We start from the raw sequence: 24195 nt of genomic DNA on the forward strand, positions 1-24195 counted from the left end.
GGGGACGGCGCCGACAGGCGGGGCCCGGGCGTTAGCGGCTGGGGAAGGAGACGCGGCGACGGTTGCTGCCAGGCCGTTCGGCTGGGCTGGGCCGGCAGCGGTGCTGGGCCGCGCAGCGCGCAAGGGGGAGGCGAGCTAGGCTGACAGGGCGCATCGCGCGAGCTGGGCTGCGGGAGGGAGCTAGGCTGGCGCGGTGAGGAGAGAAGGCCTGCGGGCCAAAAATCAAGAAGGGAGGGGGAAAATGAATTTTGCATTTTTTTTCTTTTTCCAAATAGATTTCCAAAAGCATTTTCAAATAGGTTTTGAATTCATTTGAACTTTGAATCAAGATCAATCATCACAAAATTAGATATGCAGCAGCATGTATGCATCAAGAAGTTTCTAACCTTATATTTAATTTTAATTCCACAAAATTTATTATTTTCCTATATTTTAATGCACACATATTTGCATAAATAAATCAATTTACTAATTTTAAAAGAATGTAATTTTTTAGGGTGTTACAAGACTCTTCAGGAGAAAGAGCATATCCATACGGTGAAACTAAGGGAAGAGTCCCTTAAGGTTACAGCATACATTGCCCTGCTTTCAAAAATCTCCAACAACACTCTACTATGTGGCTACCATACAACTTCGAGTAAGCTCAACTCTATACTTAAAGCTTTGTTCGATATATTTTATATGATGCAAAAGAGCTTATCTAGTTCTATGATTAAATTCATACAGCAACCACTGGATTTGTATAGCCGTCGATGTCGGGAGGAGCATGGCATGGGTCTTTGATTCATTAGATAAGGACACGGTGACATATAAAGACTTCATATCAATTCTCAAGACGTATACATATCGACAATCATCATTGGCTTATATGTTTGTATACATACTTGTAACGTTCACTTTTGGATACTAACAAGTTGTATTTGCTAAAATAATTCGAACAGGGCATTTAGGTTCTATGTCACTAATCATCATGGAAGGCATGATCCAGCAAGGAAGGAAAAGCTGGCTATAAAAACACTATATGCGGTAAGTGTAACATACTTCTTCAGTACTCCATTACATGGCTGTCAAAAGCATTACTTAACATTTTTATATGCAAAACACACAGTGCCCAAGCAGAAGCCTGTGAGTGTACATTGTGGAGACTATATATGTTTTATAATGAGTAACACCGGTGCCTACAGGAGACACTCCTTAAGGGTAAGTTTAAACCTCTTCACCCGTAGTATAAAAACTTCATAAATGGTATGAAATACTAAACCGAAACTTATTCTCTTGTAGTGGAGAGAAGAGAAATGAATAAAAAGAGACCCATATAGGGATGACCAACTCTTCGAGCTCGTCGGCGACCTTTGCAACTTCATATTGGACCAGATTGTACATGTTAGAGGCGCCTACCATGACCGAGAGTCTGAGTTAGGTACAAATCCTCAGTACCAACACCTTCGTGAGACTGAAAGACTAGCTCTAGGATGTTGATAACAATGTGTATGGAATTTATATGTTTAATGATGGATTGTATATATTCTTGTGAATTGGACTTGTAATTGTAGTTTATAGAATACTCTTATGCTCGTAGTCGGGGTCGCGGGGCGTTCGGCAACACGAACGCTGGTCGCGGTGCGTTCGGCAACGCGAACGCGGTTCGGAATGTTGGTCGCGGGGCGTTCGGCAACGCGAACGCGGTTCGGAACGTTGGTCACGGGGCGTTCGGCAACGCGAATGCGGTTCGGAACGATGGTCGTGGGACGTTCGGCAACACGATTTTGAATTGTAAATTTGATTTTTTTTGCGAAAAAACATACTGTAGGGACGGTTCTAGATTAAACCGCCCCTACAAATACCTGTTTGTAAGGGCGGTTGGTAATACAAGCCGCCCCTACAAATCTATTTGTAGGGGCGGCTGGTATTACCAGCCGCCCCTACAAACAGATTTGTAGGGGCGGCCTGGGAACCGCCTCTACAAATGCATGATTTGTATAGACCCTTGCGTAGGGGCGGCTGGGCAAACCGCCCCTATAAAGGGTTACCAGCCGCTTCTTGAAAAGTTTTTTTTTAGTAGTGACTTGTTGGCCATCCAATTTTAAGATCTAGCATTGTAATTTCAGTGTAAACTAACTATAGCCAGATTTTAAACACTTGAATTTAATCACAAGATAGGTAGGAGAGGTCAGAGGTGTACAACGAGCCAACTGATTTTTTTTGGAATTCATTGAAATATATATACTTCTTGTTATTATTGACTTTTTGTGTTGTTTAAGATCTAACTTTAAACCGAGTTTAACACGCCAATAAAGAAATTCAGGTTCATTCCAAGTCAGCCAATTTGGACTTTGAAAAAAGTGCAATAGGAACAATTTTGAAACGAGATCGAACCTATCCTTTTGTCCAGTCTATTGGGACCTTTTCCATGTGTGGATCCATATTATCCACTGTGGGTGCGGTCATATCGCCTAAACAAAAAAATCAAAGATGAACCTTAAAAATTCTTTCCACTATTATATAGTAGCTAGGTAGTAATAAAATATCGCTTTCTCCTTATTTTGCTCTAGTTAGGGATGAAAATGGTACAGATATTTTCTGACCGTATTCGAGACCGAATACGTTTAGAGGGGTTCAGATTTATCCGTATCCGAGTCCGTATATTCGACATCCGATACCGTATCCGTATTCGAATACTCAAATCGCATATTTATGATGTTGATATGCAATCGTATCTCATCTAGCATGGCTGACTCTATCCGTATTCGAATTTGAATCCGATCAGAAATATAAAAATAAATATAATATCGGTCCGTTTTTATCACGGCCTATAGGACTTACCCACAAATGTTAGGCCCAACGACAAGACAAGGGCATGGTAGTCAGGGAGCCGGTTCGGCTGGCCAGTCCCGATGACCGACCTCCCGTTCCCCTCCTCCGCCAACCCCCCACACCAGCCGCCACAATCACCGATCCGCGCCACCACCAGCCGCCGGAGCGGCGGAGCCGGCTTCCTCCATCCTCCCTGTTCTACCGTCGTCCGTCGACCGTGCGCCCCTTGCCCCCCTTCCGGGATTCGGTGGCGTATCCGTGCACGACGGCAAGAGGCAGGCCACGACCACCGGTCACAGGCGCAGGCACAGGCGAAGGCGAGTGGGGACGGGGCCAGTCACGGGCATGTGACCGGTGGCTCGGCCGATCGGCGGGGCGTGGGGTAGCTGGCAGGGTGGCAGGCGCGGGGGCACAACCAAACCCCAAATGGCGTTGCTCCCTTTGCCGCTCTGCGCGTGCAGGCCCCTGCTCCGGCGCCGGCTGCCTGCGGCGAGGCCGCCCGCCTCCGCGTCCAGGGGCCAAGCAAGGTATGAAGCAGTAATGGTTGGGCATTGTTTCATTTCTTGCTAGCTGTTGGTGTCACTGGCTCACTGCCATTAGTATTTTTTTGGGCTGGGGATTAATTGGTAGAACTACCATACTTAATTTGGCACGATATCTATAGCCAACTCTTGTCTTTAGTTTCCTGTGCTAAACTAGTGGCAATACTATTAGCTTCCCTCAGCCTGGCTCGTTGCTAAACTGTATACCGTGTCAAAACCTTGCATTGAGGTGCACATAACTCACTTCTCAAGTGCATACTGTTAGGTTAGAGTTCTTAGTCATGTTCATCGAATCGGGATACTTAGCATAGTAATAGAGTATTCGGATTTCACAGAGAGAGAGAGAGGGGTGTTAGGTGGCAAACCATCGAATGCCGTAGTTGTTGAAGCTCCGGTCGGGGTTTCGTTGACGGACACCATCTGCGCGCCGGCAGCGACGGTCGGTGGAGAGGGAGTCGGCGCTGTGGCGTCCTCGGCGGCGGCGTGTGCGTCGAGTGGCGTTGCCGGCGTCGGTGGTGCTTCCCGTCGCTGGCAGCGCCCCTACTTTCGATCGGGTCTAGGGTTTAGGATGTCGGTGGGGTGACTGGCGGCGCGGTCAACCTCGTACTGCGAGCCTCGGCCCCCACCTTCCTTTATAGCGCTGTGCGACGGGGGCCCACCAACCATATAGGGTTGGGTGCCCCCGATCAGGGCGCGAGGACAAGGCCCAATTAGGCCGTTGGGCCTAACTGGTGGGAGATCAATACTAACATTCTCCACCTTGATCTCTCATCTATTCTTCGTTCTTTAATTTCATACTCAAAACTTTCAATTCATATTTTTCTTGCTTCCATCCTATTTCATCACAGATTAGTGCATAGAACTGTCCCATCGTCACAGCAATTAGTGCCGTTAGACTAACAGCCACAATACAATTCTCTGTTTTGAAATGTAAACTTTCTTTGGACCCTTCGTATGTTCGGGTATCATAGGCTTTCCCTTAAACCCATGCCGGCTATGTGTTCTCTGAACACGTTGGGTGGTAAGCCCTTTGTGAGCGGATCCACGAGCATTTTCTCTGTGCTTATATGCTCAAGATTTATTATATGATCCCGAACTTTATCTTTCACAACATAGTACTTTATGTCAATGTGTTTGGCAGCACCACTTGACCTATTGTTGTGAGCGTACTGTACCACTGGATTGTTATCACAATACAATCTCAGTGGTTCATTTATATCATCAATCACTTTCAATCTGGGTATGAATTTCTTCAGCCAATTCACCTGCCCCGTTGCCTCATAGCATGCTACAAACTCGGCATACATTGTCGAGGATGTAGTCACGGTTTGTTTGGAGCTTTTCCACGATATAGCCCCTCCTGCAAGAGTAAATACATATCCTGACGTGGATTTTCTTTCATCTCCCGCATAATCAGAATCTGAATACCCCTCTATCTGCAGGGAATCAGATCTTCTATACGTAAGCATGAGGCCTTTCGTACCCTGCAAATAACGTAGGACTTTCTTCACTAATTTCCAATGTTCAATTCCTGGATTCTTTTGATATCTGCCAAGTAACCCGGTAACAAAAGCTAAGTCAGGGCGTGTACACACTTGAGCATATTGCAAACTTCCAACAGCTGAAGCATACGGTACCGCTTTCATTCGGTCAATTTCATATTGGTTCTTGGGACACTGATGTTCCCCAAATCTATCGCCCTTGACTATAGGAGCAGGTGAAGGACTGCACGCATGCATACTAAATTTCTTCAGGACCTTTTCTATGTATGCCTTTTGCGATAATCCTAGAACCCCTTTTCTCCTGTCTCGGTGAATCTCTATTCCCAAAACGAACGAGGCCTCACCGAGATCTTTCATATCAAAGTTCGAGGACAAGAATTTCTTCGTTTCCATTAGTAGATTGATATCACTGCTAGCAAGCAAGATATCATCCACATACAAAATTAGGAATATGTACTTTCCATTCCTGAACTTTGCATAAACGCAATTGTCCTCAACATTTTCTTCAAACCCAAAACCTTTTATCGTTCTATCAAACTTCAAATACCACTGTCTTGAAGCTTGTTTCAATCCATAGATTGATTTCTTCAGGCGACATCCCATATTTTCCTTTCCTTTTACGACAAAACCTTTCGGTTGTGCCATATAAACATTTTCTTCCAAATCCCCGTTTAGGAAAGCCGTCTTTACATCCATTTGATGTAACTCCAAATCATAGTGGGCTACAAGTGCCATTATTATTCTGAAGGAATCTTTACATGAGACTAGAGAAAACGTCTCATTGTAATCAATCCCTTCTCTTTGCGTGAAGCCTTTCGCCACAAGTCGCGCTTTAAATCTTTCTATATTCCCTTGGGAGTCATATTTCGTTTTGTAGACCCATTTATAGCCTACTGTTTTGGCTCCTTTAGGAATATCTTCTAAGTCCCAAACTTTATTGGTACTCATTGATTTCAATTCATCTTCCATGGCCTTAAGCCACTTTGATGAGTGGTCGCTTCTCATGGCTTCTTCAAATGAGGTGGGATCATCCCCCATCTGACATTCTTCTGTTTCATAAACTTCATAGTCATCAGTAATAGCTTATCGTCTTATTCTTTGAGACCTTCTAGGTGCCTCCGGCACTTGTTCCACATTTGGCTGTTGTTGTTCTTCCTCATATGCAACATTTGGTTCTATAGGTTCCTCAAGGATAGGCTCCTCAAGGATAGGTTCCTCATGTTCATTCATTGTCGCCACGGGAGAACTTGCAACAGGTGTTGGCACTACAGTGTCCTGCACTGTCGGTGCAACAGCAGCAGGTAGCATGAAGAATGGTTCTTCAATCATCGGAGTGGGTACATGTACCCGCTTCTCCTGTAGGCTGATTTCTCGTGCTACCATGCTCCCCCTGATCATGTTATCCTCTAAGAACACAGCGTGTCTTGTTTCTACAATCTTCGTATGTCTATCAGGACAATAGAAGCGATATCCTTTCGATCTTTCTGGATAGCCAATAAAATGGCAGCTGACTGTCTTGGAGTCTAACTTTCCTATGTTTGGGTTAAACACTTTTGCCTCAGCTGGATAGCCCCACACATGCAAATGGTTAAGCGAGGGTTCCCTTCCTGACCATAATTCATACGGTGTTTTAGGCACCGATTTACTTGGTACTCGATTAAGTATGTGAATGGCGGTTTTCAGTGCCTCCATCCATAAACTAATCGGTAATGTGGAGTAACTCATCATGCTTCTTACCATATCCATTAAGGTACGGTTACGTCTTTCAGCCACTCCATTCTGCTGAGGCTCCCCCGGTGTGGAGTACTGAGCAACTATGCCATTTTCCTGTAGGAACCTTGCGAATGGTCCAGGAATTTGGCCATATGGGGTATGTCGCCCATAGTACTCTCCACCTCGGTCTGATCGTACTATCTTTATTTTCTTATTGTGCTGATTTTCAACTTTAGCTTTAAAATTTTTGAATTTATCCAATGCTTCCGATCTTTCTTTAATTGGATAAATATTGCCATAACGAGAGTGGTCGTCTGTGAATGTTATAAACGAGTCATAACCATCCACACTTTTCACAGGAAAAGGACCACATATATCTGTGTGGATTATTTCTAAAATTCCTGTGCTTCGTTTGGCATCTTTCTTAATTTTCTTGACATACTTTCCTTTAATGCAATCAATACATTGTTCTAAATCTGAAAATTCTAAGCGCGGGAGAATTGATTCCTTAACCAATCGTTCCATTCTCCCCCTCGAAATATGGCCCAAGCGACAATGCCATAATTTCGAAGAGACAGTATCAATTCTCTTCCGCTTCTTAGTTACATCCGTAGATGGGGAATCATTCACATTCTCATCACATACATTGTTCTCATTCTCAGCAAGAGATAATAAATAAAGCTTGTCTTGTCGGAAGGCAAGGCCAACACATTTATTATTAACCAGTATCTTACACTTGCCATCACCAAAATGGCAATCAATTCCATCATCATCAAGTTTCGAAACACTTATCAAATTTCTACGCAAAGAGGGAACATAAAGTACTTCTTTAAGTCTAAGTACAAAACCATTATTCAATTCTAAAGAAAAAACTCCAATGGCTTCAACATTGGCTTGCAGTCCATTTGCAACTTTAATCGTTCTTTCTCCTCTTTGCAAGGTTCTCGTCCCACTTAACCCCTGTAAAGAATTTGCAACATGAGTAGTTGCTCCTGAATCAACCCACCAAGTGGATTTATCATAACATAAATACAGAGATTCATCTACAAATGTAATAAATTCATCACCTTTCTTTAGCAGAGATTTCAGGAAGTCTGGACAATCCCTCTTGTAGTGTCCCTTCTTGAAGCAGTGCTTGCACTGATCTTTTTCTGCTCCACCATACTGCTGATTCTCAGAATCCTGGGGTTTTTTTCCCTGTGAACTGGAGGAAGAGGTCTTATCCCACTTAGGTTTCCCTTGTGGTTTAGAATTCTTGCCATTAAAGTTCTTTCTTTTGTTGTCCTTCACAAAATGAGCAGATTCACCTTGTGATGACTTTATCCTCTCCTCTTCTTGAGCACACATTGAGATGAGTCTTTCTATGCCCCATCTTTCAGGCTGCATATTGTAGTTCACAATGAAGGTGTCATATTCTTTCGGCAAAGAAGCAAAAATCAAATGAATCAGGAAATCCTCCTCCTTCAAATTCATTTCTTTTAGCTTGGATGCCGTAGTGTTCATCTTCAAAATGTGCTCTCTTATGCTACCACCAGTGAATTTCTCATTCACAAGCTTCTTAATCAGTGAACTTGCTGTGGCCTTGGTAGACCCAATAAACTGACTCTTGATTTTCTCAAGATATTCTTTGGCAGTAGCACATTCAGGGATTGAGCCCCTTATCTGTTCTTCTATGGTGGCTTTGGCTACCAACAGACACTTGCGGTTGGAGAGAGTCCATTGCCTATGTTCAAGGTCATATTTCATTCTTATTTCAGCATGATCACGCTTCCGAGAAGCGAAATCAGCGTCAGATTCATTGTCACCTCTCACCGGGTCCTCTGGCTCAGTAGGACACGGTGAGGTGATGGCAAAATCGACCTCTCCCAACGCAAGTTCCATTTCATACTTCTCCCGCCACACACGGTGATTGGTTCCGTTGAGTGTCGGGATGTTGGCAATGTTCACAATGCATTTGCCTCCTGAAATCATACCAGAGTAAGTAAGAAACATTTATACATAAAATTCCATGCTTTAACTCAACGTTGGTCAAATTAAAACTTATAATTCATCCATGCAAAACATTTTACATCACCGTTGGGCAGAAGTAAAATTAATGCACGATTTCTCATGGATCAAAGGTTATAATATTATTATTAACAACGTTGGTCCGAAAATAACAATATCATAATCGCATCAAAATTATCAGAAATTCATTTCTCTTAAAATTAAATTATCCCGTCGGTTCAAATTTAATCAAAGAGAACAATAATTATCATGCACAGCGGAAACATTAATAATCTTTTCATGTTATTATTTTCCAGAAGCACTAAAAAATTCATTGTTTTCTGGGCAAAATATCGTTGGATAAAATTTGCACAGAAAATTGTGTCAAAATCATTCAAATTCATCAAAATATGCATTTAAAATTGTTTCTGGAAAATAATAAGAAAAATTTTCTTGTTCTTCTTTTCATTTTTAGCCCAGCGTGGCCCAAGACGTGCTGAATCGGCTCGGCCCGGCTTGCCTCGCGCGCACAGGCCGCACCCAGGCCGCAACCTGGGCCTGGGCCGGCAAAGCGTCCGCGCGCGCTCGCTCCCGCCTGGGCCGATGAGTTGGCCCAGCGAATCGCGGCCGTTCGTCTGGATCCGACGGCCGAGTGGCCGTTTCGCATGGATCAAAATGCTCGCTGCGGCCGGCGCCCTAGAAAACCCTAGCCATTCGGCTCTTCCCCTCTCTCTCTCCTCGCTGCTTTTCTCTTCTCAGCCGCAGCGGAGACAGCCGCCGCCGAGCAGCCGCGAGCGAGGAAAAGCAGAGCGGGCATTGGTGCCGTCGCTGGCCCCCTCGCCGGCGCACGTGCTCCCCAACGGGTGAGCACGCCGCCGTCGAGCGGCCTAGCCGCGGCGCTTTCTTGGCCGAGCCCGGCGAGCCCGCGCCCTCGGCTCGGTTTCTCCTCCAACGCCGGCGAAAGAGCCGGCTCGATTCTTCTTCTTCTTCCGCGCCGGTGGAGGTTCATCCGACGAACCCTAACCCTAATTTTTTCCTTTCTGATTTTGAGTTTGTTCTTTTCGGTTTTATCCGAATGGGGAAAACTAGGGTTAGGGTTAGGGTTGGTTCTAGCCGATTCGATTTCTTTGCTTTTTATTTCTTTCTTTTCGTTCATCCGAATGGAAAATTGGGATTAGGGTTAGGGTTTGACCCTTCTTGTTTCTTCTTCCCCTTTTTCCCCTCTTTCGGATTAGAGTTCTAGGGTTCTTGGAATCCGACCCTCCCTTTTCCCCTTCTTCAATCCCTTGTTCAGTTTTGATTTTGGGAATTAGGGTTAGGTCTTAGGGTTCGGTTTTTTACTTTCTTTCCCGATCCGCATCTGATTTCTTGACGAACCGTGGCTCCGGTACCATTGTTAGGTTAGAGTTCTTAGTCATGTTCATCGAATCGGGATACTTAGCATAGTAATAGAGTATTCGGATTTCACAGAGAGAGAGAGGGGGTGTTAGGTGGCAAACCATCGAATGCCGTAGTTGTTGAAGCTCCGGTCGGGGTTTCGTTGACGGACGCCATCTGCGCGCCGGCAGCGACGGTCGGTGGAGAGGGAGTCGGCGCTGTGGCGTCCTCGGCGGCGGCGTGTGCGTCGAGTGGCGTTGCCGGCGTCGGTGGTGCTTCCCGTCGCTGGCAGCGCCCCTACTTTCGATCGGGTCTAGGGTTTAGGATGTCGGTGGGGTGACTGGTGGCGCGGTCAACCTCGTACTGCGAGCCCCGGCCCCCACCTTCCTTTATAGCGCTGTGCGACGGGGGCCCACCAACCATATAGGGTTGGGCGCCCCCGATCAGGGCGCGAGGACAAGGCCCAATTAGGCCGTTGGGCCTAACTGGTGGGAGATCAATACTAACACATACGACTCTGTAGCCAGTTAACATTGGGTACATATGACCTTGTTGCAATGTACTCCCTCTGTCCCAAAATTAGTGCACATCTCGCGCTTCTAGAAGTCAAACATGAAAATAGCTCCTATTTTCAAAATACTTGCCTCTGTTAATGGATTTTTGGAGGTGGTGTTGTCTCCCAAAATGAGATGTACGCCTCTGAAAATCGGTGGCTATTTTTAGAGATTGGCTTACTTTTTATCCGCCTCTGTTAATCAAACAGAGTCTCCCAAAATCATTTTTTTAGTAGTGAGTGACGATGATTAATAAGGTGAATATGAATTTTGATGGTATAAAGCAATACATACACATTGAGTTTTTCATACTAGCTCTGCCTGGTTTGTGGCTTCTCATGGAACTCCTGTATATTATATATTACTATCAAATCACAAGGATCGATCACCTTCATTTAGTAGACTAGGTTTCTTTCAGTTTCCTTTTAATTACCAGCAGAAGACTACCAGGGCTAACGCGTGTCGTGCATTTCTGCTAATTGTGCAGTATAGCATAGGTTGCTTGTCTGAATGCTATGGTGAACCGAGAAACATGAGTTCATGCTCCCCTGGGTCTGGCTGCTGTGAGGCAGATGTCCCAGCTAATATGGGGTATTGCAAATCTTACTTCAATCCAGGCTACAACGACACCACTGCCTGTGGCTATACTGTAGTGATGGAAGCGAAGGCGTTTAGCTATAGCACAACATATAGGTCGTCCTCATCGTTCTGGTATGCAAACAACGGCACAGTTCCCTACGTCAGGGAAGGAGGATGCACAGGTTCATTTTCTGTGCTCTCTCTTGAGAAATTAGCATGAAAATTCGATGCGATGATTCTAAGCGGTGGTCTATATATATATATGAAGTATTGTTATTCCCTTTCAGATATCGACGAATGCCAGAGTAATACTACGAATAATTGCACGGCAAGAGGTGCAAAGACTTGCATAAATATACAGGGAGGCTATACATGTTTATGTTCACCGGGAAAAACAATGATGAATGACAGGTGCATGGCAAATCAGAAGTCCTCTTCTTGGGTGATACCAGTCGTAGGTAGGTTCCCCTACTCCCCTGCCCTGCAGCAAGGCACTCCCTTCCTGTTTGAGCTGTGCTCCAAACTGTCCAAGCATGCCCTTAACAATTTGTTTGTTATACTATTTCCTACAAACAGTTGTGATTTCATAGCCGCTGTCTATATATTCTTCTTCTTTAATTTTATAACAAAAAACATACTAATCTATAAGTGTGGTGAATCTTGCATGCAGGTTCAAGTGTTGGACTAGTGGTCCTAGTCGTTACCATAACATGTGCATACTTGATCCTACAAAGGAGAAAGCTGCAGCACATCAAACAGAGATACTTCCAACAGCACGGAGGTATGATGTTGTTTGAGGAGATTAAATCACAACAAGGTAGTAGTATTGCTTTCAAAATATTCTCTGAAGCAGAATTGTAAGAAGCCACCGACAAGTTCGATGAGAAACGAGTGCTGGGTCAGGGAGGACATGGAACTGTGTACAAGGGGCTTCTCAAAGGCAACAAGGAAGTGGCTGTAAAAAGATGTATGTCCATTGACGAGCAGCACAAGAAAGTATTCGGCAAGGAAATGCTAATCCTCTCTCAAATCAACCACAGGAACATCGTTAAGCTACTCGGCTGCTGCTTCGAAGTGCAGGTCCCCATGCTGGTATATGAGTTCGTCCCGAATGGCACATTGTTCCAACTCATACATGGGAACCATGGCAGGCAGATTTCCTTGGCAACTTGCATACAGATCGCCCATCAGTCTGCTGAGGTGCTTGCCTACCTGCACTCGTTGGCATCCCCACCAATCCTCCATGGAGATGTCAAGTCTTCCGACATCCTCATCGATTGTGATTACACCGCAAAAGTATCAGACTTCGGTGCTTCCATCCTGGCACCAACTGATGAATCGTAGTTTGTCACACTTGTTCAAGGAACTTGTGGGTACCTTGACCCGGAGTACATGCAGACGTGCCATTTGACAGACAAGAGTGATGTGTATAGCTTTGGGGTTGTTCTCCTTGAGCTGCTCACACGCAAGAAGCCCTTTAACCTTGATGCACCTGAAGATGAGAAGAGCCTAGCATTGAGGTTTATTTCTATGATAAAGGAGGGCAGGCTGGAGGAGATACTGGATGATCAACTCAAGAATGATGAAAACATGGAGTTTCTAGAAGAGATTGCCGAGTTAGCAAAGCAGTGCTTGGAGATATCTGGTGCCAATAGGCCGTCGATGAGGGAAGTCTCTAAAAGGCTTGATAGGTTGAGAAAGGTGATGCAACATCCATGGGAACAGCAGCAGATCCCTGAGGAGATGGAGTTGTTGCTTGGAGAGTCATCCTTGGCAAGCTCCGAGATTGTCAACACTGGAATTTTAAGCATCGAGAAGAAGGCTGCCAGGAATCTCGAATCAGGGCGTTAATCACCAGGAATTACAAAAGGAAGGTCAGATTATTTTATTGATTACCTGCGCCTATAGCCTATGGTAAGCTAATGTCAAAGTTGGGTCACACTGATCCAGGGTCACTTTAGGCTATTTTTGTAATGTTAGAGATGTGTATTTTAATTTTAAAAACATAATAGAACACTGGCTATTATTACCAATGGCGATTACAATAGTGTAAATTGATGGTCGGATGTCTCTAATTTTCTTTTTTTAAAAGAATCTATGTTTATATTTACCTAGTGCGTCTTGTGGGAACAAATTAGTAGCCATAAGATGGTATGATACCTATGTATGCTTTGCTTTAACCAATAAGATAGTATGATTGAGCGCGTGTTTAGTTCCTACCCCAAAATCCCAAAAAGTGCTACAGTACCCATCACATCGAATCTTGCGATACGTGCATGGAGCATTAAATGTAACAACAACAACAAAGCCTTTAAGTCCCAAACAAGTTGGGGTAGGCTAGAGTTGAAACCCAACAGAAGCAATCAAGGTTCAGGCACGTGAATAGCTGTCTTCCAAGCACTCCTATCTAAGGCTAAGTCTTTGGGTATATTCCATCCTTTCAAGTCTCCTTTTATTGCCTCTACCCAAGTCAACTTCGGTCTTCCTCTGCCTCTCTTCACGTTACTATCCTGACTTAGGATATGGAGCATTAAATGTAGACGAAAAAAAAACTAATTGCACAGTTTGGTTGGAAATTGCGAGACGAACGTTTTGAGTCTAATTAGTCCATGATTGAACAATATTTGTCAAATAAAAACGAAAGTGCTACGGTAGCCCAAATTCCAACTTTGGGCCAACTAAACACGCGCTGATTTTATCTTGTGAAAAAAAAAATAATAAGCTATTCTAAATTATTCCTAATTCACCACTTCCCCTGGGGGACAAGGGCACCTGGATTCCCTAGACTAACAGTGTGACTACAGCTTCCCAGTTGTATGTCTCAGGAACAGCAGGCATCCATATTAGCCTGTTCGGGAGGTCATAAACGATCGTGGATTATTTACTGCTGGCTGGTTTGGTGTGAGAGAAAAACACTGTTCCCGGCTGGAAATTTACGATCGTTTACGAGCAAGCGAACAGGCTCGGCAGCAGAACATACAGGTGATTGACCAGTCAGTGATGCATTGAAGCTACCATAGACAGACTGAAAGCTTCTCCTGAAAACTGCATGTAATTGGACAGGAGCCGGGAAAATGGACGAAATTAGATTACAATTGTTACAAAACGGTGCCTGCCAACAGACACCTATTCATTCATTGATGATCTCATCCAATTAGATGTTCAGTTAGAGAAAGGATTAGAGATTAGATTTACAGTTAACTGTCACCGAAGGGGCATGTCTCTTGGTGATGAGATGTAACTTCTCCCGTCAGTTGTGTCCTTTAGACACACCCCTTCACTTGTATATATATCTAAGAGATGAATGCAAGCAATAGTTGTTCCTAAATCATTGTTCATTTCATTCACTTTGCAATATGTTATCGGACACGTTGCTCTCAGGAACACGAGAAGGAGAACGACAACAGAGGCATGTATGCCTCTGCACCACCATCAGTAAGAATCATGACGCGAATCAACTTACTTTCGCACATCGTTCATGGTCTGTTCTTCGCCCTTCGCCGCGTTGATGGAGTTTGTCACGGCCACCCCCGACGTCGGCACCCTCCTCAACACTGGTGGCCCGCGCACGGCAGGCTACGGCATCTCGCCGTACTTCTCCGATGCGTCCGGACCCTCAGCAACCTCGCCTCCGGCAGTGTCCCTACCGACTCCACGGCGCCTCCTCGGCCGCACCGGGGCGACGGTGGAAAGGTGCCCTGGGATCCGCCCGGCCGTGCGCTCATGCACCTGGCGCCCGGGCCCTTGGCCTCCCCAACGCAAAGATACTCAACATGGACGTCGCGCCTCCTTCGGCTTCAACCCCGGCTGCGCCTCTGCTCCTTCCACCAAGAACAAGTGCAGAGGCTGTCACCCGCATGGTGGCGCTCGGTCTCCCGACCGCGGCGGTGCTTAATGGCCCCATCGGAGGTGGCTTCCTCTCCCAAGATGAGGGGGGGGGGTCTTCTTGCTTGTCTTGAAGATGGCAAGCAGCGGCAACCCAGTGGGAAGAGGCGGCGGCGGGACCTACGGCGGCGGAGGCCTCCAGGCAGGTAGGCGGCAGCAGTAGCAGGCACCCTAACTGCCATCGCCCCACCCCTTTGAGGCCTACTTTGGCAGCACCGGTGAACTAACCCCGGGAAAAGAGCCACGCGTGATGATTTTTTTGGACAACTGATTCCCGCCACAATCCTGGGGAGATATCCATGCGGGGGAGTTTTCCCGTGATACTGTTTGGCATCCCACTGTGAGGACTGAGGATTCACGAGAGCAAGAGTTCAGCTGATGCTGATTGGTTTCTTTGTCACCATTGAAGAATTGAAAACAATATCTCAAAAAATCATAAAAAATCAAGAAAAAATAGAAAAAGTTAAATAATATAAGAAATTCACCACAGATCAATGTTAGAACCACAGAACCATGAAAATCTCCAGAATAAGTCTCTATACAAATACATATATATTTCAAATCTGAAATCATGTCTAACTATCATCTGAAATCTAGTGAAAGCCAAGTCGAATAAGTCTCTATACAAATACATAAATATTTCAAATACATAAAAATTATGGTTCAACTCCTTTCATAAGTAGTGTCCGAGAGAAAAAAAAAAGAACTCCTTTGCATAACCTTCTCACATAGGCACTGCAGCTAGTAAAAACATTTTTCTTCTCAAATCATGCATTTGCTTCCACACCAAAAACCCTGCAGATAAACAAGGAAAAACATTAGTAGCTTAGAGACATACCTAAAGTAAACTAATCTAGTGCTGTTAGGATACATCAACTTGAACCAAGGGTAAACATGTGGCATGCCATAGCAAATATTGTCCACACCAAAAACCCTGCAAGAAGAAGTTAATCTTCCACGCATATTGTAATGGCATATGCAATCTCCTGGTACTTGGCTACTTGCCTTTTGGTTTGGAGCTCAATGTGGTCCGTGCTAAGATTACCAGCTTTGCCCAAGGTGGCTCTGCTGGCTCTAGCAAAAGACCAAAAGTGCTTGCATGGGTACCAAATTGGATGATGGTTCCAGCTACATGTGGCTTTAAGAGCCTGAGGATTTTAAGGATGGATAAACTTTGTTGTTGCACCCAACTCCCTGACGGTCTGTGTCAGCTCCCTAGTTTGGAGACTCTGGCCATTAACAACGCACCTACCATCAGGAGTGTTGGGCCTGAGTTCCAGTCACCCTCCTCCCTGGCAGTGGGTGGAGGTATAGACGTCACTGCTAGATCAGTAGTAACATTTCCTAATCTGACATTTCTTCGTCTGGATGGCTTGTGCGAATGGGAGGAGTTGGACTGGGAGGAGGAGAGCGAGAGTGAGACTACAGAAGCTATGGCCATGCCTGCTCTCAAGGAGCTCATAATTCTTAGCTGCAAGCTAACTTGTCTTCCACCAGGGCTCATCTAAAACCAGAGTATGTCAAGGGGCTGGTTTTTGTGCAGTTCACTAGGCTGAACCTGATAATAATGTGAGCTAACAATGGAGATGGGCAATACCATTGCCAGTTTGTCACTGATCTTCGTCTCGGAAATTGCAGACAAAAATTGGATGTACTACCAGAAGTAGTAGAAATTATTTCATCAGTAATTAGCCACCTGCGTATGATAGTACGGACTAAGCAAGATTGATATTACAAATCATTTGTACCTTTTCCGAAGTATAGTATAGTTGAAAAGTATATATACCCGCTAGTGTTTGGTTGAATTTCATGCCATGTCCGCATGTCACATTATTACTAGCTCATTAAGCATGACGACTCAACATACAGTAAATGCTTTAATTACTCCATGTATAGCACTGCTTTGCTGATGCAAGTAATGACAGGCTTAAGAAATAAAGGATTATTGAAAGTGCCTTGAGTCAGCCCTGCGATGACACACTGACCTAGATGCTTACAGTTACCTAAGTTTAATGACATAAAAGAAATTCTAAGTTGCGGACTAAGTTGGCTTCAATTGTGTGGTCAGTTTTACCAAACGAATCCTTAGAGTATTATATATTAAAATAAAACAACAGCAGGAAACATCAATTAATTTGAGGATGGTCACAGATTAGTGTCAACAATTGTAGTCAATATCAAGCTGTAAGTTGACTGCATTATCATCTAAAAATCTTATTCACTGAAAGTAATCAATATCTAAAAATCAGTACATGCTAACACAGTCAAACAGTAGATGATAACTCAGTTAACTGAAAGTCATTTAAATGTAAACAGGAAAAGATATGTACTGAATTAATCACAGAAACGGATATGAACTAGTTATAGTTAGCAGTACTATCAGAGTTAAACAGTAGATGCATTGGAAACTTGATCTATAGGCTATCACTCTGAAAACTTTAAACATCTCTGAAAACTTGATCTACAGACTATGACAGTACTATCACAGTTAGCAGTACTATCACTCTGAAAACTTTACACATCTCATAGCTGCCAATTCATGACTCTGCCAATACTTCACATTGGAGCCATATCAATTTCTAGATAGAAGGGCAAATTCAAATAATATACCTGATATCTTCTCAATTCAAACATTGTCTCTGCCAATATTGCCTCCACCAACATTGCCTCCACAGATAGCACTGCAAGTAAGCACAAGGAAAAGCATTAGCAGCTAAGTTATACCAAAGTAAACTAATCCAGTGGCAGCCAAGCATTACCTAATCTGCTGTTTGAGCCAAATCAAACGAACATTTTTGTTTTTCATTTTCATGAATACCTCCCTGTCAATCTCAGATTTGAAGATATTCATAACATACGCCGTCTCCACATCAATAAGTTCCATTGCATCAACTTCATCGAGACACTTGTCGACTGAAAATGCTTCGTCTTGTTTCTTCTTTTCATTGAGTGCTTCCATTGTTTTACTTGTTTGCATCTTCTTAAACTGCACAAAACCATCAATAGCAGCACCAATGTGACTCTGCTTATGTTTTCTCCCACTACTCGCTCCTTGCATAGAATCTTGATTGGAAGGTGCAAACTGAGCTTCATTGCGTGCACTTGGGACGTCTAGCCCATCAAAAGTAGCACCTGGACTTGTGCTATCAGACACTGCAACAGGAGCAGCAGGAGCAGCTGGAGTAGCCAGAGCAGCCGGAGCAGCAATAGGAACAAGAGGAGCAGGCTGCAAGTGCTCAGTTGATGTGAAGTTTAGATCTCCTGTAGCAACACTTCCTATGCAAAAAAAAAGAGGAAGAGTTACTACTTTTACAACACTTCCTATGCAAAAAAAAAAGAGGAAGAGTTACTACTTTTACTAGAAACTGATGGGTGGGCGAAAAATAGGAACACTTCCTATGGTTTAAATCTTGTCTAAACAAGGAAAATAAAGTATAGGATTTGTTGATTTGTATGAGCCTGTGCAAGAATCTGAGCTGTTGAGGAAGGAACTTAGTGTGTAGTTGTTAATACAACTTATTTTTGGAGTTGTGCTCTAGTTCCTTTGATTACTAGGACTTTCTATCGTGAAATTATGATGTATTTGTCGGTTCTGTTATGCTCAAGAATCGAACCCCTGCCATTTTTGCACTTCGACGATGTTCTGATTTTACCATTGCCATATCTGACAGATATCTCAGAAGTTCAGCTCATGGTGAAGAGCTCTCCCAAGGTGATGATTTGGTTCAAGGAAATGAGTTGGTTGTTTCTGAGGTAACAACCCCTCCTACTACTGGAACTAGACGTAGGAGAAAGAAGTCCTTGGTATGGGAGCACTTCACTATTGAAGCCGTCGTGGGTGGGGCCACAAGGGCTTGCTACAAGCTCTGCAAGCAAACCTTTGCTTACAGCTCTGGTTCAAAGATTGCTGGGACTAGTCATCTCAAGAGGCACATCACCTTGGGCTCTTGTCCTAAGATAAAGAATCAAGAGCAGAGGCTGGCACTGCCTTCAACTGGAGGGACCGACAATGATGGTGAGGGAACTATAGAGCGGCCAACCAAGAGACGCTACAGATATACTGGTTATGCAAATGATGATCTAACACTATAGTGCTCAGTTGATGTGAACTATAGATCTCCTTATTTCTTTCTTCCTTTTTTTAACGGTGCGCCTTTGCAGCATATAGGAAAGCAAAGCAAAGGCGAGAAAAAAAGTAGAGAGAGATCGCTCGCTGCGTTTAGAGAGTGGGCGAGTGAGGCTGTGAGAGTGACTAATAAAAACTAACTCTTCCTGTTCAAGGACAGGGACGTCCACGTCCAGCCTAACTCTTCCTGTTCAAGTGCAGGCATACTATAACTTAAACTGAAAGAAGTGCACAGTCATACTATCAAGTTAGATGGTGCTTTACTCTCAAGTAGAACAATAAGGCTACATAACCTTAGAGAGAAGTTTTAAATAACATACCAGCATACAATGACGTACAATCTTCATATAAAGGAAACGGCTTCTTCTAGAACCTAGCCATTTTCCATTATCCTATTTAGTACCAAGACAATAGCATAGTTAGTACTTGCAACCAGAATATGGCAACAATTTTTTGGTTCAGTGAAAAAATCTTACATTTATCAGTTTCTTCCATTTTTCCGGTTCCGCAATGACCATGGCCAATGAGTCATTCCAACCAACACCACTATCCTTTAACGCTACATGTATCGCCTTCCAGCTGCCCTTTAGCTCCTTTTCCTTCTCTTGTAGCTGCTGCTTTGTTAAGCGTGCTAAAGGATACATTTGGGTAAACTTCTCTGAGATACTTCTCCAACCCTCTCCACTCCATCCATTCTGACCCCTGAACAAGGGGATGTTCACATGGTCCCTCATAATGTCAACAAGCCCTTTCTCATATCTAGAGTTCCATGTAGCCCTTGGCTTCGACATTGCTGCAAGAAATAATTACAGAAATACATAACTCATAAAATATTATAGAATGTATTGAAGAATTTATTACAGAATATTGCATCACATAGAAATACATAACTCATAACATATTATAGAATGTATTGGAGAATTTATTACAAAATGTTGCATCACATAATGTATTACAGAAATACATAACTCATAACTCATAAATTACATTCCAAGCACTACTATCCTACACATTGTAGGCAACCCACATCTGATGGGCTATCTGGTCTCGCAGGGTATTTCCATGGTTTGATTCCATCTCACTTGGGTAGTTAGTGTCTCCCTCTGGCATGTCGACATAATTTGATGGGTTGATATTATCAGGTAGGATGTCTAGCCACTCTTCACTCCCATTCAACCCTCTAATGATGTTGTGAAACACAGCAGTAGCTGCTGGAATCATAACTTGAGATTCAATTGGGTAATGTGTCCCCACTTTCAGAATTGGAAACCGCTTTTTGAGAACCCCAAAGGCTCTCTCAATGTGATTTCGAAGAATCGCATGCCGATGATTAAACAATTCCTTGTAGTTGGCATATGCATTTCCCCTCTGGCCACGTCTCCTGAACTCACTGAGATGATACTTAACTCCTCGGTAGGGAGCAAGGAATGATGGTGTGTTTGCATATCCACCGTCTACAAGATAGAATTTGCCTGCTGGTATAGTAAATCCCTTGCCAAGAGCAGACCACAACACTCCTGCATCACATGCGGATCCTTCCCAACCAGATGAGATGAAAGTGAACTTCAAGTCAAAGTCATAGGCAAACATAACATTCTGCGATAGTGTCCCCTTCCTATTTCTATAGGGACTGGCCTTGTCTTGTCCAATTATGATTGGGACATGCGTACCATCGATAGCGCCGATGCAGTTCTGCAGGTAAGAAAATTTACTAAATATTTGGATTGTATTTAGGAATGGTATTAAGGAAAGTGTATTATATGTATTAACCGACCTGAAAGAATGGCATAAATCTAGGGTCACATGTAATCTTCATGTGTGTGTGGCTTGGATTCGGAAGTCTGATGAATTTTTGGGTTAATGTTGGAATGATATTGAAGACATCATATATTTTCCTATGCACTGTCTCACCACTATGTTGAAACTCCTTCTTTAGCCTCTCTGTGCTTGCATTATGAGAGAGCATGAACATAAAAATACCAAGTTGCTCCTCAATCTTCATACCACGTGTGTCACGCAGCAAGTTTTCGGCCCTGAGAAAGTTTGCGTTCTAAATATTTCAGCCTCCATCCTAAATTCTTCCTTGCACCAATTCTCGTGTCCTTCGAGGATCTCTTTAACCTTTTTAGCACCAGGAAGAGAAGAGGTATGCTCAGGTGTTTTCTCTTCGTCGAGAAAGGGCATTACAGCAGGGAGAAGAACAAAGAATAGCTCCTCATCTTCTTCTTCCTCTTCCAACAAAAAAATTCCTAGCAAGCTCTTCCCAAGAAGCCATCTAGTGTTACATATATGAAATTATATTATTACATATATATTACCAATTCAAATCAACTAGAGAAAAGGAGAGCACTCAAAGTAGAGAAAACAAGTAGAGAAAACAAGTATTAGAAGGGCAGATTCAAAGTATTAAATGTCTAAAAAAGTTGAGAAAACAAGTATTAAAAGTAGAGAAAACAAGTATTAAAAGTCTAAAAAAGTCAGAAGTACCTAATCATTTTCTATAACATTCTACAGCAGCACCTAATCATATTTATAGCACTCTACAGCAGCACCTAATCATCCAGGCAGCACTTACATCAGCACCTACTCATCCAGGCATGTATGCAAATTTGTTTGATTTTAAGCTTTGTTTCACTCGAATTCTGTATTGGGACTAAATCACTTGAACTTTGTTTTTGTGTTGCATTTGTATAATTTGTCCCCGTAAATTGCTTGAGTTTTTGGAGGGGGTAGATCACCCGAGTTCTAAATAGACAGATCCTATTTTATTTATAATTTGTTGGAAGAAAGTATATAAATGAAAATAGCTTGGGTGATCAAGTGGACATCGATGCCAGAAAACTGCATGGTGGCGGACACTTCAGTACAATTTCAAACAAGAAGCAATTTTCATACCGGAACAGAGTTAGAGATGAATGAACATGATAATCATGAAGAGGGCAAAAAAAAGTAGCAGATTGCATACACCATCTTGGTGGATTGACCACGCATATCTTCATACCAGTGACAGTATGCCCTTAGCAAGATCAGAAAAAGGCACAACACAGAAAACTTATATAGCCAGATCAAGGTTCACACACACAATGATTTGACACATTTGAGATATATGCACCTATATATCATATATTGATGATTGTGTATGCATTAGATTGCCCACAAAGAGTCAATCAAAGAAGTGATTTAAACAATGATATCGATCACTGAGTTTCTATTTAGATATCTAACCAATTTCAAGAACTGGTGCTAAAATTCCAACAGAAAAAAAACCATCATGCATGGTGCACATGAGATTGCAGCAAATTAAAGCTTTCAATTTTATTTATGATCTTACTTGAGAATAAATGTTGCTAAAACATAAAAAAAAATCATACATCATCATCAATATATAATCAAATACCATAAATGATGAACATATAAAAGTTTGTCGTATGGTATTGGCATCTAGGATACAGATATAAGCAAAGCTTGTAATTTCATACTGGTGTAGATCGCGAATACACCGGTGGGGACACAGTTCCAGAACTTTGTTGAATCTCACATGACTGGTGATGGTGTGGACGCGGATGAAGTCGATCTAGTGGCTGAGGTTGCAACCGTAGTAATCTAAAGCGATGTCATGTTTTGTGGTATGTCACGCCCTGTGCCGCTATTGCCGAGACCGAGATTGTACCAGCGGGCGATGGCGGCACTAGTTTGGAGTGTGATTGCTGCTTGGGAAATTTGCCTCGGCCAGGGATAGTTGCCACACGTCCGATTGTAGAATTTTGGGGCTAGAATTGTTTACCTGGACCATACATGCTTGATAGGCCACAATCAAAACAGGCCCTAAATGCATTTAGATCCTACTAGTATTTGGTAGTGTTGCCATGTAAAGCTGGCAAGACGTTCCTTAAAAAAAACAAAAAACTAACAAGACTTGAGAATTATGGGGAATTAGATTTGACTTGTTTCCCATTTTTTGAAATAAGTGCTGGTTTTGATAAATTTGTCAAATTATATACTGGACTTTACAATTGCATAGCTCTCTTTGAGACGATCGAATGCATATATGAAACACACAATTTCCAGCCTAGATTGTGTTACGCCATTTGAAGATTCAAGCACGAGGAAACTGTCTATGATGGCTTTGACTATGTAATACAAGTTAGGAGTTGTATTTTGGCACAAAATGTATAGCAGTTTCAACTTCTAACGTGGCAATCAGGGTGTTAATAGAGGAAACCCCATGCATGCACAACATCGTTGAGCACATCCAAGTCGCAGGCACTGCTGATTAAGGCAGTTCTTTAACCATCAGACAAAACATGATATTCTCAGCATGCTACTACAAGCACATCCAATGAGTAAAAGGTACACATCCAAGTCGCAGAAGCTCAAACTTGGGAGGGACAAGGAGGAGGGAGGAAGGACTCACTAGATCTTGGGACGAGGCAAGGCGGCTAGGCAGGGGCAGTCACGGAGCAGTGGAGATTGAGCCGGTGCGGTCCGGTTGGTGGGCGGCGGCGGCACTGGATCAGCTTCACGCAGCCGGGCGTTGAGGTGGCGGCGGCAGCCCCAGGATCTACAAGAAAGAGAAGAGAGGATGAGACCCGAAACCCTAGCGTTCACAGAGATGTTGAGGCGTGCTCACTGTTGGCGTGAGCCGAAGCGATGAGAAGGCCGAGGGGCGGCAGCGACGGGATGCCGAGGCAGCGGAGGGGCGGCAGCGACGGGATGCCGAGGTGGCGGCGGCCGGATGCTGGGGTGGCGGCGGCCTCGCGCCTAGGCAGCCTCGCGAGTCACGAGTGAGCGAGTGACGAGTCGGGGAAACCCTCCCAGCCTCCGGTGTAGTGGATTCCTTCCGCGCGGAAAAGGAGGGGAAGCGGGCTTCGAGCCCGGCGCGGATGGGCTTCCAAAGTGCGCGACGGATTGTCGCGGGGTAGATTGGCTCGTGGGTTTTTGGCCCAGGGAAATCACAGGGATCCCTCTGGGTTCCCCTGTTGCCAAAGTAGGCCTGAAGGGCCATGCCAAGAAATGGGCCAGCCCAAGGCTGACGCCCTGCTAACCCTCTCCCTCTCCTACTGTGCTTGCCCGCATGGGTCTTTCTGGGCCCGAATCTGAAGTTGGCTTTGTTTCCG

The 24195-nt window shown here is 43.9% G+C and overlaps 1 protein-coding gene, 1 long non-coding RNA gene and 1 pseudogene across 2 annotated transcripts; 1 reads left to right on the forward strand and 2 right to left on the reverse strand.

Moving 5' to 3' along the window:
* The first annotated feature begins 3202 nt into the window (after window positions 1-3202).
* Window positions 3203-13069, forward strand: LOC136541391 (wall-associated receptor kinase 5-like; annotated as a pseudogene).
* On the reverse strand, window positions 7320-7723 carry LOC136541399 (uncharacterized). Its single transcript, XR_010780353.1, has 2 exons — window positions 7639-7723; window positions 7320-7531 (listed from the first exon to the last, which is right to left on the reverse strand). It is a non-coding gene; the product is annotated as an uncharacterized lncRNA (long non-coding RNA).
* A 4147-nt stretch (window positions 13070-17216) lies between the features above and the next one.
* LOC136543248 (uncharacterized) lies at window positions 17217-19869 on the reverse strand. Its single transcript, XM_066535746.1, has 6 exons — window positions 19555-19869; window positions 19399-19470; window positions 19220-19265; window positions 17740-18228; window positions 17563-17633; window positions 17217-17243 (listed from the first exon to the last, which is right to left on the reverse strand). Exons 1-6 carry the CDS (start codon window positions 19867-19869, stop codon window positions 17217-17219), a joined length of 1020 nt encoding a protein of 339 aa, XP_066391843.1.
* Window positions 19870-24195: the final 4326 nt, after the last annotated feature.

This window comes from Miscanthus floridulus, chromosome 3 (assembly GCF_019320115.1).
Source record: "Miscanthus floridulus cultivar M001 chromosome 3, ASM1932011v1, whole genome shotgun sequence".
NCBI lineage: Eukaryota > Viridiplantae > Streptophyta > Magnoliopsida > Poales > Poaceae > Miscanthus > Miscanthus floridulus.

Bases quoted from the DNA above. Each gene is read 5' to 3' on its own strand.
- LOC136543248 (XM_066535746.1), bottom strand. From the start codon at position 19,869: ATGTCGAAGCCAAGGGCTACATGGAACTCTAGATATGAGAAAGGGCTT. The intron at 18,229-19,219 runs GTTAGTTTTTAT...TTTTTTGCATAG, and splicing joins CCTGTCCTTGAACAGGAAGA to GAAGTGTTGCTACAGGAGAT. The intron at 17,244-17,562 runs GTATATTATTTG...AATGACTTTCAG, and splicing joins TTGAATTGAGAAGATATCAG to TTAACTGAGTTATCATCTAC.